Below are 12,329 nucleotides of genomic sequence, written 5' to 3'. Positions count from 1 at the left end.
CTGCCCAAGGGGACAAGCACAAGTAAACAATGATCATCTTAAATACCGAAAGAAGAAATTACTCTAACACCTAACCTTGTGTGGATTATTATTATTGCTTCCATACCCACATTCCTCAGTTCTCAGGATTGGGGCATGAGGCTTCCATTACACTTGGTGCCAGGAACAGGGATTTCTTCAACTATGGGTGGTGTTCCTTGAGATGATTTTGTGGTTACTCAAGTGAATAATTTCACCTTGGATAAAGAATCTAGTTCTTGGAACTGGAGTGGTGGCACAGCGGTAGGGCATTTATCTTGCACACAGCTGACCTAGGACGGACCGTGGTTCAATCCCCCGGCATTCCTATGATCCCCCAAGCCAAGAGCGATTTCTGAGCACAGAGCCAGGAGTAACCCCTGAGCATCACCAGGTGTGGCTCAAAAATAAAAAAAAAAAATCTAATTCTTGTTTGGCTCAAGGCTACAATCAATAATGGCTTGGTTTTGGATCTAGGGATCCTGGCCTTTCTTCATATATGTTGATACCTTCTTCCTTACAACAATCAATAAAACATTCACTGAAGTAGAGATTTGCATGTTATTCATTCTGGTATTGCTCCAAGTAGTCATTATAATTTTTATGTACCGTGCACTATGGGATAACAGGCCAAGCCTTCCACAACACCCCCTATTTAGAAGAATAAAAGCACTTTCACAGCATTAACAAACATATGCTCGAGACAAAAGTCCTAGAGTAACCCAGTAACCCACCACCTGCCAGAGGCCACCATAGGCCAGAGGAATCAATTGCGGAGATTAATAATATACCTGATGAAACAAACACTGAACATGAACCAGCTGCAGCTTCCTTAGATGCCGAGTCTGAAAACGGCTCCACAGAATACCCTTCCACACATACCCTGCAACTCATCAGAGAGGGCCAGATATCTGTTTATTCCTCTCCCTCCCAGAAGGAAGACAACCAAACACCAGATTATGTGGATGTGAATATAGGCTTTCAGAAAGACATGGGGCCGGAGCGGTGGTGCTAGCTGTAAGGCATCTGCCTTGTGCACGCTAGCCTAGGATGGACCACGGTTCGATCCCCTGGCTTCCCATATGATCCCCAAAGTCAGGAGCGATTTCTGAGGGCATAGCCAGGAGTAACCCCTGAGCTGGGTTGGTCCAAAATCCAAAAAAAAAAAAGAAAAAAAAGAAATGGGGTCAGAGAGATAGCATGGAGGTAGGGGGTTTGCCTTGCATGCAGAAGTAACGTGGTTTGAATACCAGTGTCCCATACGGTCCCCCTAGCCTACCAGGAGCGATTTCTGAGTGTAGAGCCAGGAGTAACTCCTGAGGGCAGCCAGATGTGACCCAAAACCAAAAAATAAAATAAAATAAAATAAAATAAAATAAAATAAAATAAAATAAAATAAAATAAAATAAAGAAGACCTGTTCACAGTATGGGCCAAGTTCATCATTTTGCATTTAATTTCATATTGTCTGATGTGAAAGTGGTCTCTGAACCCCACCACAGAATTTTTAGACAGTGGCTAAGATGTACTTGAATGTTTCTCAGTTTTTACAGTGGAAGATGTGGTTTCCTTTTTGTTTTGTTTTGTTTTGTTTTTGGGTCACACCCATTGGTGCTCAGGTGTTACTCCTGGCTATGTGCTCAGAAATCACTCCTGGCTTGGGGGGCCATAAGGGAGACCAGGGAATCTAACCGCAGTCCATCCTAGGCTAGCGCACGCAAGGCATCCCCTTAGACTGCTTGTAGAAATTTCAGTTCCATAAAACATTGGGCCCATGTACAAGCTCAAGTAAATACTATGGCAGCCTATCTACTGCAAAGGCAAACTCACTGGAACCAGAATAGACAAGGCTATTTCTCTAGAGGATACAGAGGCCCCTGCCATACCCACATCCAGGAGGACCACCTGGACTTTGTCCAAGATGTGATAAAGGGTTTCATTGGACAAGAAATTGTTTCTCGGGCCCGGAGAGATAGCACAGCGGCGTTTGCCTTGCAAGCAGCTTATCCAGGACCAAAGGTGGTTGGTTCGAATCCCGGTGTCCCATATGGTCCCCCATGCCTGCCAGGAGCTATTTCTGAGCACTGCCAGATGTGCCCCCCCCCAAAAAAAAAGAAATTGTTTCTCATCTTATCATGTCTTAAGAAATGGTGGGCCAAAGAGATAGCATGGAGGTAAGGCTCTTGCCTTTCATGCAGGAGGTCATTGGTTCGAATTTAGGCGTCCCATTTGGTCCCCCGTGCCTGCCAGGAGCAATTTCTTTTTTTTTTTTTTTTTTTTTTGGTTTTTGGGCCAAACCCGGTAATGCTCAGGGGTTACTCCTAGCTATGTGCTCAGAAGTTGCTCCTGGCTTGGGGGACCATATGGGACACCGGGGGATCGAACCGCGGTCCGTCCAAGCGCAGGCAAGGCAGGCACCTTACCTTTAGCGCCACCGCCCGGCCCCAGGAGCAATTTCTGAGCCTGGAGCCAGGAATAACCCCTGAGCACTGCCAGGTGTGACCCAAAACCCCCCCCTCCAAAAGAAAAAAGGAAAAAAGAAATGGGAAGGGGTCAAATCCCAGCTCCATGAGTTTAGGCCAGACCTTTTAATTGTGAGAAAATGGGACATTTCCATAGAGACTATATGTTTCTCCCTGGAACTGCCCCCTCAAGGCTAAGACCTTATCAACCAGTCTCAGGAAACTGGGTGAGGGGCCAATTCCAAACCCCACAAAATCAGGGAACATTGCCATCAGTAATTCTGCTTCCCGCTCCAGGCCAAGAAAGCCGCAATTGTTAAATCTTGTTACTAAGGATATCTGTGTGTCAGATATCCCCAACCCTCAGACTATAACTATAAAACCAGCCCAATGTCCTTATAAGTTAAAATCTGGCATAAAAGAACCAATCCTGGGGCCGGAGAGATAGCATGGAGGTAAGGCATTTGCCTTTCATGCAGAAGGTCATCAGTTCGAATCCGGCTTCCCATATAGTCCCCCATGCCTGCCAGGAGCAATTTCTGAGCATGGAGCCAGGAGTTTCCCCCTGAGCACTGCCGGGTGTGACCCAAAAACCACAAAAAAAAAAAAAAAAAAAAAAGAACCAATCCCTCCAGGCACTGTAGGCTTTCTTTCTTTCTTTTTTTTCTTGGGTCACACCCGGCAGTGCTCTGCTCAGAAATCGCTCCTGGCAGGCATGAGGGACCATATGGGACACCGGGATTCCAACCAACCACCTTTGGTCCTGGATCGGCTGCTTGTAAGGCAAACACTGATGTGCTATCTCTCCGGGACCCTCTTTTTTTTTTTTTTTTTTTTTTATCAAACCTATGTTTGTCCTTGGTTAGCGTGTGCAAGGCAAATGCCATACAGCTTGTGCCACTGCTCCGATCCCATTCCTTCCCTATTCTTTCTTTCTTTCTTTATTTATTTTTTATTTTTTATTTTTTTATTTAAACACCTTGATTACATACATGATTGTGTTTGGGTTTCAGTCATGTAAAGAACACCCCCCATCACCAGTGCAACATTCCCATCACCAATGTCCCAAGTTTCCCTCCTCCCCATCCGACCCCCGCCTGTACTCTAAACAGGCTCTCCATTTCCCTCATACATTCTCATTATTAGGACAGTTCAAAATGTAGTTATTTCTCTAACTAAACTCATCACTATTTGTGGTGAGCTTCCTGAGGTGAGCTGGAACTTCCAGCTCTTTTCTCTTTTGTGTCTGAAAATTATTATTGCAAGAATGTCTTTCATTTTTCTTAAAACCCATAGATGAGTGAGACCATTCTGCGTTTTTCTCTCTCTCTCTGACTTATTTCACTCAGCATAATAGATTCCGTGTACATCCATGTATAGAAAAATTTCATGACTTCATCTCTCCTGACAGCTGCATAATATTCCATTGTGTATATGTACCACAGTTTCTTTAGCCATTCGTCCGTTGAAGGGCATCTTGGTTGTTTCCATAGTCTTGCTATGGTAAATAGTGCTGCAATGAATATAGGTGTAAGGAAGGGGTTTTTGTATTGTATTTTTATGTTCCTAGGGTATATTCCTAGGAGTGGTATAGCTGGATCGTATGGGAGCTCGATTACTGTAGGCTTTCTAATGGAGAGAAGCTGTCTGACTATCAAAGATAGTCACTTGGAAATTATACATTTGATCACGTTAGAAAAATAATAATTGTTGTTTCTGTGTCGAAAGTTTGGACTTCTGAAAAAGGAGAGAATGTGACTCATATATATATATTGTTTTTTTGGGGGGCCACACCCAATGATGCTCAGAGGTTACTCTTGGTTCTACACTCAGAAATTGCTACTGGCAGGCTCAGGGGGACCATATGGAATGCCAGGATTTTTTGTTTGTTTGTTTTTTCTGGCCACACCCATTTGATGCTCAAGGGTTACTCCTGGCTAAGCACTCAGAAATTGCCCCTGGCTTGGGGGGACCATATGGGACACCGGGGGATCGAACCGCGGTCCTTCCTTGGCTAGCACTTGCAAGGCAGACACTTTACCTCTAGCGCCACCTCGCTGGCCTCATGGAATGCCGGGATTTAAACCACCATCCTTCTGTATGCAAGGCAAATGTCCTACCTCCATGCTATCTCTCAGGCCCAAGAACTAGATTCTTTATCCAAGGTGAAATTATTCAAAGGCAAATACCCTACCTCTGTGCTATTGCTCTGGCCCTTCAATTGACTATCTTACCTCAGGGCATGGCTAACTCGCCCACAATATGTCAATATTTTGTTGATGTGGTCTTATGCCCCACTCACAAAAAGTTTTCCCAGGCATATTTTATTCATTATATGAAAATTCTATAAACAGAGTATTATAATGTTTTCATGAGTATATCCTCACTTGCCTGACAGCCACTGGCTTAAATATAGCTACAGAAAAAACTTCAGACTCTGCCCCATTTCAACATTTGAGCTTCGTTTTGAAGCATACCTCAGTCAGCCTTCAGAAAACCTCTATTTATCAGAAAAATCTAAGAACGCTTAATGATTTTCAAAAACTCTTAGGTGACATAAATTGGATCCATCCCTCTCTCGGGATTCCAAACTCTGAACTCAGCAATTCTTTCTTACCCTGGAAGGAAAAGCAGCTTTACATAGTCCCAGGCAGTTAACTCAAGCAGCCCAAAAAGAATTGGATTTTTTTCATAAACCTCCTCCAAAAGACCTATCTTTCCAGATTCTTGCCTGGAGATAAAGTCTGGCTGCTAATTTTTGTTACATTTCCAACAGCAGCTATTGCTCATTTATTTGGGCCATTAGAATAGATTTAATTTTTTTTTTTTGGTTTTTGGGTCACACCCATTTGATGCTCAGGGGTTACTCCTGGCTATGCACTCAGAAATCGACCCTGGCTTGGGGGGACCATATGGGATGCTGGGGGATCAAACCGAGGTCTGTCCTACACTAGCCCTTGAAAGGCAGACACCTTACCTCTAGCACCACTTTCCCGGCCCCTAGAATAGATTTATTTACACAACGAACAACTTTGTGCACTCGTGTTTTACTTAGAGTTATTGCCACTCTCATAATCAAAGCAAGGCTCAGAGAAGTTTCTTTATTAGATTTTGATCCTGAAGCTATAGTCCTGTCAATTCCAAAAAAAATAAAGTAGAATCCATACTGGCCTTTATCATGCCCTTCAAAGACCTTTAGCTGACTTCTCCTTCCATTATCCCACTGGAAAAACATGAAGCTATTTGGGGGGGGGGCAGTTCTAGGCCACACCCAGTGATATTCAGGAGTTACTCCTGGCTTTGCACTCAGAAATTACTCCTGGATATGGGAGGAGGGCATATGGGACGCTGGGGATCAACCTAGGTCCGTCCTGGGTCAGCCGCATTCAAGCAAATGCCCTACCACTGTGCTCTGGCCCCTAAAACAAGGTTTCTTGTTTGTTTGTTTTTGTTTTTTTTTTTTTCAGAAGGACACATTTTCTTTTTTCTTTCTTTTTTTTTTTTTTTTTTTTTTTGTTTTTTGGTTTTTGGGCCACACCCGGTGAGATGCTCAGGGGTTACTCCTGGCTGTCTACTCAGAAATAGCTCCTGGCAGGCACGGGGGACCATATGGGACACCAGGATTCGAATCAACCACCTTTGGTCCGGATCGGCTGCTTTCAAGGCAAACCGCCACTGTGCTATCTTTTCGGGCCCAAGGATGCATTTTCTTTTTTTTTTTTTTGTTTTTGGGTCACACCCGGCGGTGCTCAGGGGTTACTCCTGGCTGTCTGTCTGCTCAGAAATAACTCCTGGCAGGCACGGGGGACCATATGGGACACCGGGATTTGAACCAACCACCTTAGGTTCTGAATCGGCTGCTTGCAAGGCAAGCACCACTGTGCTATCTCTCCGGGCCCAAGGAAGCATTTTCTAATCTCTTCAATAATCCATTCCTCTTTCTTACCTGTCGGTCCTGTTTTTACATTGACAGATCATCATCAGGGAAAGGTGGTATCATTGGCCACTCACTGACCACAACAGTGTCTACAAATTACAAGTCCACTCAACAAGTGGTACTTGCTATCTTAATTTACTTACTTCCCCTCCCCCCTTTTTGGTTTTTTGGTCACACCCGACAGTGCTCAGGGGTTACTCCTGGCTCTAGGCTCAGAAATAGCTCCTGGCCGGCTCAGGGGACCTTGTAGGATGCCAGGATTCAAACTACTGTCCTTCTGCATGCAAGGCAAATGCCTTACCTCCATACTATCTCTCCGGTCCCCAACTTTCCCATTTTTCAATACCATCCAATGTGGTGAGTCATTCAGCTTGTGTGGTCATCCTTTTCCTGGAATTGTCACTGCTCTTTAAATGCCCATAATCAGGTGATTGAGGATTTGCTTCAGCAATTACAAGTCCTTTTATGAAAGTGCTCTGAGCCAATTTTCATCACTCATATAAGATCTCATTCTGGCCTCCCAGGGCTGATGACTCAAAGAAATGAAACTGCTGACCATTTAACCATGCCAATATTTAAGTCACCTGCAGAAGAACATGCAGCTCTCCATACAAATGCCCACTACCTTCACATGAACTATCATATTGCATGGAGGCAAGCAGGCATATTGTTGATAAATGTACCATTTATCATTTGTACCATTGCATAAATAAATCACACGTAGCTGTAGCTGGGGCCAACTGCTGAGGTTTACAGACAAATGAATTGTGGCAAATGGATGTTACATATGTTTACCTCTTTCCAAAGAAACCTTATCTGGGGCTGTGGATACTTATTCTAATTTTATGTGGGTCATACCTATGACTGCTGAAAGAACTAAAGCTGTTTGTATCTTCTTACTGCAATATTTCTCTGTCATGGGCATTCCCCAATCCATCAAAATGCACAATGGCCCCACCTACACCAATAGAACCTTTCCATCATTTTGTAAAGAATGGCAAATCAAACAAATGACTGAGATTCTCTAAAACCCTCAAGGACAAGGCATAGTTGAACGAGCTCACAGAACCCTCAAAACTCAACTATTGGGGCCGGCGAGGTGGCGCTGGAGGTAAGGTGTCTGCCTTGCAAGCGCTAGCCAAGGAAAGGACCACGGTTCGATCCCCCGGCGTCCCATATGGTTCCCCCAAGCCAGGGGCGATTTCTGAGCGCGTAGCCAGGAGTAACCCCTGAGATGTGTAACAGATGAGTAACAGATGTGGCCCGAAAAACCAAAAAAAAAAAAAAAAATAACTCAACTATTAAAATAAAGGAAAGGGGGCATGCCACCGATGGACCTTTTATCCTTAACACTATTTTCACTAAGCTTCTTGAATTTATCTCAAGGAGATTCCCACACAGCTTCAGAAAGACTTTCAAGATGATGTTCGGGTTTAAAAAGCAATTGATTCACCTATCTGGGTAAAAATGGATAACAAATGGGTTGTTGGTAATCTCATTTGAAGGAAAGGATATGCTGCTTGTATTTCTACAGATGGCAACCCTGCCACGAAATTCTGGGTCCCACTACACCTTGTCATAAGCAGAATTCTCACAAACGATGCAACCCAGACACCTGTGCATGCTAAGGAATTCTCCAGGGGTTATCCCTGAGTGCAGAGCCTGGAGTCAGTCTTGAGCACTACAGAATGTGTCACCCTCCCTAACAACACAAAAACAACAAAAGAGGACTGGTGTGATAGCACAACAGGTAGGGCTTTTGCCTTGTGCACAGCTGGCCCGAGTTCGATCCTTGGCATCCTATATAGTCCCTATGAGCTTGTCAGGATTGATTTCTTTTTTTAAATTTATTTTTAGGATTGATTTCTGAACACAGAGCCAGAAGAGCCAGGAGTAACCCCTGACTGCTGCCGCTGTGGCCCCAAAAGCCCACCCCCCTAAAAAAAAAAAAAGAAAAAATGATACTGGGTTTATATGACATGATCGGCAGTTTGGTGGACAAGTGAAATGATGGCAAAGCGGGGCCCGGAGAGATAGCACAGCGGTGTTTGCCTTGCAAGCAGCTGATCCAGGACCTAAGGTGGTTGGTAAGAATCCTAGTGTTCCATATGGTCCCCTGTGCCTGCCAGGAGCTATTTCTGAGCAGACAGCCAGGAGTAACCACTGAGCACCGCCGAGTGTGGCCCGAAAACCAAAAAAAAAAAAAAAAAAAAAAAAAAAGAAATGATGGCAAAGCAATGAAGCGAGTCACAGTGCTGGTGGAAGCCAGGAAGACATGAATGGGGACCATGATGGAGACCAGAGAGTGATGACAGAGCCCCTTCTCTGGCCCCTCACACCCCTCTATATGCAGCTCCTCAAAGCGTCTTTGTCAGCAGTGAGCTATCACCTCTAGTGGGGCAGGGGCTGAGAGCCTCAGGGGGTGCAGCTTCGCCAGAATCTAGGAGTTCCTTTTGTTTGTTTTTTTGTTTTGGGGCCACACCCGGTGACGCTCAGGGGTTACTCCTGGCTCTGCACTCAGAAATCTGCTCCTGACTCGGGGGACCATCTGGGACGCTGGGGGATTGAACCGAGGTCTGTCCTAGGCTAGTGCAGGCAAGGCAGATGCCTTACGCCCTGTGCCACCGCTCCGGACCCCAAAATCTAGGGTTTGAGGAACCCAAGCGTCCCCACTGCTCTTTCCACACCTTAGCCCAACAGACTGGGCCAGGTGAACTTGTACCTGCCTTCTCAGCGAGCCTCTGCCTGAGGGGCCAGACAGACACTATGCCCGAGCCAGACCCTGCTTTCCAGAAACAATCCGGGGCTGAGGTGACTAGCAAGTGACAAGGGCCTTCTTGCCTCACACGGCCTAGGCCAGCGTTTTTCAACCACTGTGCCATGGTACACTAGTCGGAGAGATAGCACAGTGGCGTTTGCCTTGCAAGCAGCCGATCCAGGACCTAAGGTGGTAGGTTTGAATCCCGGTGTCCCATATGGTCCCCCATGCCTGCCAGGAGCTATTTCTGAGCAGACAGCCAGGAATAACCCCTGAGCACTGCCGGGTGTGGCCCAAAAACCAAAAAAAAAAAAAAAATAAAAAAATAAAATAATAATAATAATAATAATAATTTCCTTGTGTTTATTTGATTCCTATTCAAGAGAATGACATCATATATAGTCAATATAGTCACAGAGTTAATTTTTTTTTAACATTTCTAATGGTGTTGTGCCTCGTGATTACTTTTTTATGAAAAAAAGTGTGTCTTGGGGACGGGGTGGGGGGAAGTGTGTCTTGGGGCTGAAGAGCTAGCATGGAGGTAAGGCATTTGCCTTGCATGCAGAAGGACGGTAGTTCAAATCCCGTCATCCCATATGCTCCCCCGGAGCCTGCCAGGAGCGATTTCTGAGTGTAGAGCCAGAAGGAACCCCTGAGCGCTGCTGGGTGTGATCCAAAAACCAAAATAAAGTCATTTCTTTGTGTTTCTTTCATTCCTTTTTTTTTTTCTTTTGCCTCAAAAAGTGACATTTATTCAAAGGAGAAAAAAAAGAAAAAAAAAAGACAAGATGTCCATCCCCTGGCTCCCTTCCCTCCCCCCCGCCTGCTCTTCTCAAGCCCCCCAAGGACGGAGCCCTGGCAGGCTGGCAGCAGGACAGCCCTCTCAGATGAGGTCGGCAACATTGAGAGGCATCTCCTCGATGGAGGTATTGTAGAAGGTCTCGATATCGCGAAGAGTTCTCTTGTCTTCTTCCGTCACCATGTTTATGGCCACACCCTTACGCCCAAAACGGCCACCGCGACTGATTCTGTGAATATAGTTTTCCCTGTTAGTGGGAAGGTCATAGTTGATGACTAAAGAAACCTGCTGTACATCGATGCCTCTGGCCAGCAGGTCAGTGGTAATCAATACTCGACTGGAACCGGAGCGAAACTCCCTCATGATTACATCTCGTTCCTTTTGGTCCATATCTCCATGCATGGCAGACACGGTGAAATCCCGGGCATGCATCTTCTCGGTGAGCCAATCGACCTTCCTTCGAGTGTTGATGAAGATGACGGCTTGGGTGATGGTCAGGGTTTCATACAAGTCGCACAGCGTGTCCAGCTTCCACTCCTCTCGCTCCACGTTGATGTAGAACTGGCGGGTGCCCTCCAAGGTCAGTTCTTCCTTCTTGACTAGAATCCGAATCGGGTCCCTCATGAACTTTTTGGTCACCTCGAGCACATCAGAAGGCATCGTGGCAGACAGCAAGACCACCTGGGTGTTGCTATTGAGCTTCTGAAATATATCATAGATCTGGTCCTTGAATCCGCGACTCAACATTTCATCAGCTTCATCCAGTACAAACATCTTGATGTATTTGGGAGACAGGTATCTGCGGTTCAGCATGTCAAACACGCGGCCTAGAGTGCCCACAATGATGTGAGGAGCTTCCATCTGCAGCTTCTGCACCTCTGCACGCACGTTGGTACCGCCGATGCAGGCATGGCAGGAAGCACCCATGTAATCGCCTAATGCCATGACCACCTTTTGTATTGTGTTGATATTGGGCGCCAAACCCAGGCACCTCACACATGCAAGCCAAGTCTTCTGTAGATGATGAGTGGTCATCATCCCACGCCATCCCCATCCTTAGCAACACCAGAAGCAACTTGAGCACTGGCTGGGCATGGCCCAAACATAAACAAAACCCCTTTTAAAGTGAAGCCCAGGTCAAACGAAGTTAGAAGTGGTAAGCATAGAACTTGAATGCAGGGGCTGGAACGATAGCACAGTGGAGAGTGTTTGCCTTGCATATGGCAGACCGGGTTCGATCCCCGGCCCCTCCAAGCACCTGCCAGGAGTGACTGCTAAGTGTTTGCAAAGCCAGGAGTAAAACCTGAGCGCTGCCAGATGTGGACCCCCCCCCAAAAAATAAAATCTGGGATGCAGTTTGACTCCTGTTTATCGCATTAGCAAGCCACTTTAACTTTCCCCATGTCACCCAACGCTAATTTTGTATCACAGCGTCCAGTTTTATGTAGCTGACGTGCCCATACTGTTAACATTCTTGCAACAGAATCTATTAGGTAGCATGCCCACCTTGGAAATTTAGCATAGATGAGTCCATATTTACAGAATAACCAAAATTTTTATCAACCAAGACTCATGAACGGCACAATCTACTTATTATACTAGTTTTTCCCCCTAAGACCAAGAAAAAGTAAATTCATCATTAGGAATGTATGTGCCCCAAGCATGAAACAGCTCTGGCCACCAATCCAGGCATCAAGCTAGGATGAACAAAGGACCATCTGCTTTGCCCCTGACTGATATAAGAGTAACACCACCAACGAGGTGTCTCTTTGCTCATTGCCAGGGGTGGTTTCTTTCATTCCTATTCAAGAGAATGACTTTATATATTGCCAATATCGTCATTCTAGCTCTCCAGCCCGAGTTAAAAAAATTTTAACGGTTTTTTAAACATTTTCTAATGGCGCTGTGCCTCGTGGTTATTTTTTATGGAAAAAGTGTGCCATGGGCCGGAGAGATAGATAGCATGGAGGTAGGGCGTTTGCCTTGCACGCAGAAAGAAGGACGGTGGTTCGAATCCCACATGGTCCTCCTGAGAGCTGCTGGGTGTGACCCAAAAACAAAAATAGAAATAAAGAAAAGAAAAGAGAAAAAAAGTGTGCCTTTGCACAAAAAGGTTGAAAAACACTGGCCGAGGCCGAGCGCGTTGGCTCCGTTTCGTGGCCCACCTGCAGCGTCTGAGTCGCGCGCCCCCTGGCGGCGGTCAGGGCCGGGGGGGGGGGGGGGGGTGGTGGATCAAGAGGTACGTACGGCGCAGGCGCGAGTCGGATTTAGAGGCGGGGCGTCCGGGAGCGAAGTATTGCGCAGGCGCGAATCGGACTTAGGGGCGGGGCGTCCCGGGGCGGGGCGGGGCGGACAC

The 12,329-nt window shown here is 46.0% G+C and overlaps 1 protein-coding gene and 1 non-coding gene across 2 annotated transcripts; both read right to left on the bottom strand.

Annotated features, from left to right (window-relative positions):
- Positions 1-10,031: 10,031 nt before the first annotated feature.
- LOC126001582 (eukaryotic initiation factor 4A-I-like) lies at positions 10,032-11,011 on the bottom strand. The gene has a single exon (XM_049768864.1). It carries the CDS (start codon positions 11,009-11,011, stop codon positions 10,058-10,060), a length of 954 nt encoding a protein of 317 aa, XP_049624821.1. The 3' UTR covers positions 10,032-10,057.
- Positions 11,012-11,620: 609 nt separating this feature from the next.
- LOC126002756 (small nucleolar RNA SNORA48) lies at positions 11,621-11,761 on the bottom strand. Its single transcript, XR_007493398.1, has one exon. It is a non-coding gene; the product is annotated as a small nucleolar RNA SNORA48 (small nucleolar RNA).
- Positions 11,762-12,329: the final 568 nt, after the last annotated feature.

The sequence above is a fragment of the Suncus etruscus genome, chromosome 2, assembly GCF_024139225.1.
Source record: "Suncus etruscus isolate mSunEtr1 chromosome 2, mSunEtr1.pri.cur, whole genome shotgun sequence".
NCBI classification, from domain to species: domain Eukaryota; kingdom Metazoa; phylum Chordata; class Mammalia; order Eulipotyphla; family Soricidae; genus Suncus; species Suncus etruscus.
The sequence above is the reverse complement of the archived record's forward strand: the minus strand, read 5'-3'. Positions and strand labels throughout refer to the sequence as shown.

What these genes read in the sequence shown, in the direction of transcription:
- LOC126001582 (XM_049768864.1), bottom strand. Translation starts at nt 11,011, where the DNA reads ATGATGACCACTCATCATCTACAGAAGACTTGGCTTGCATGTGTGAGG.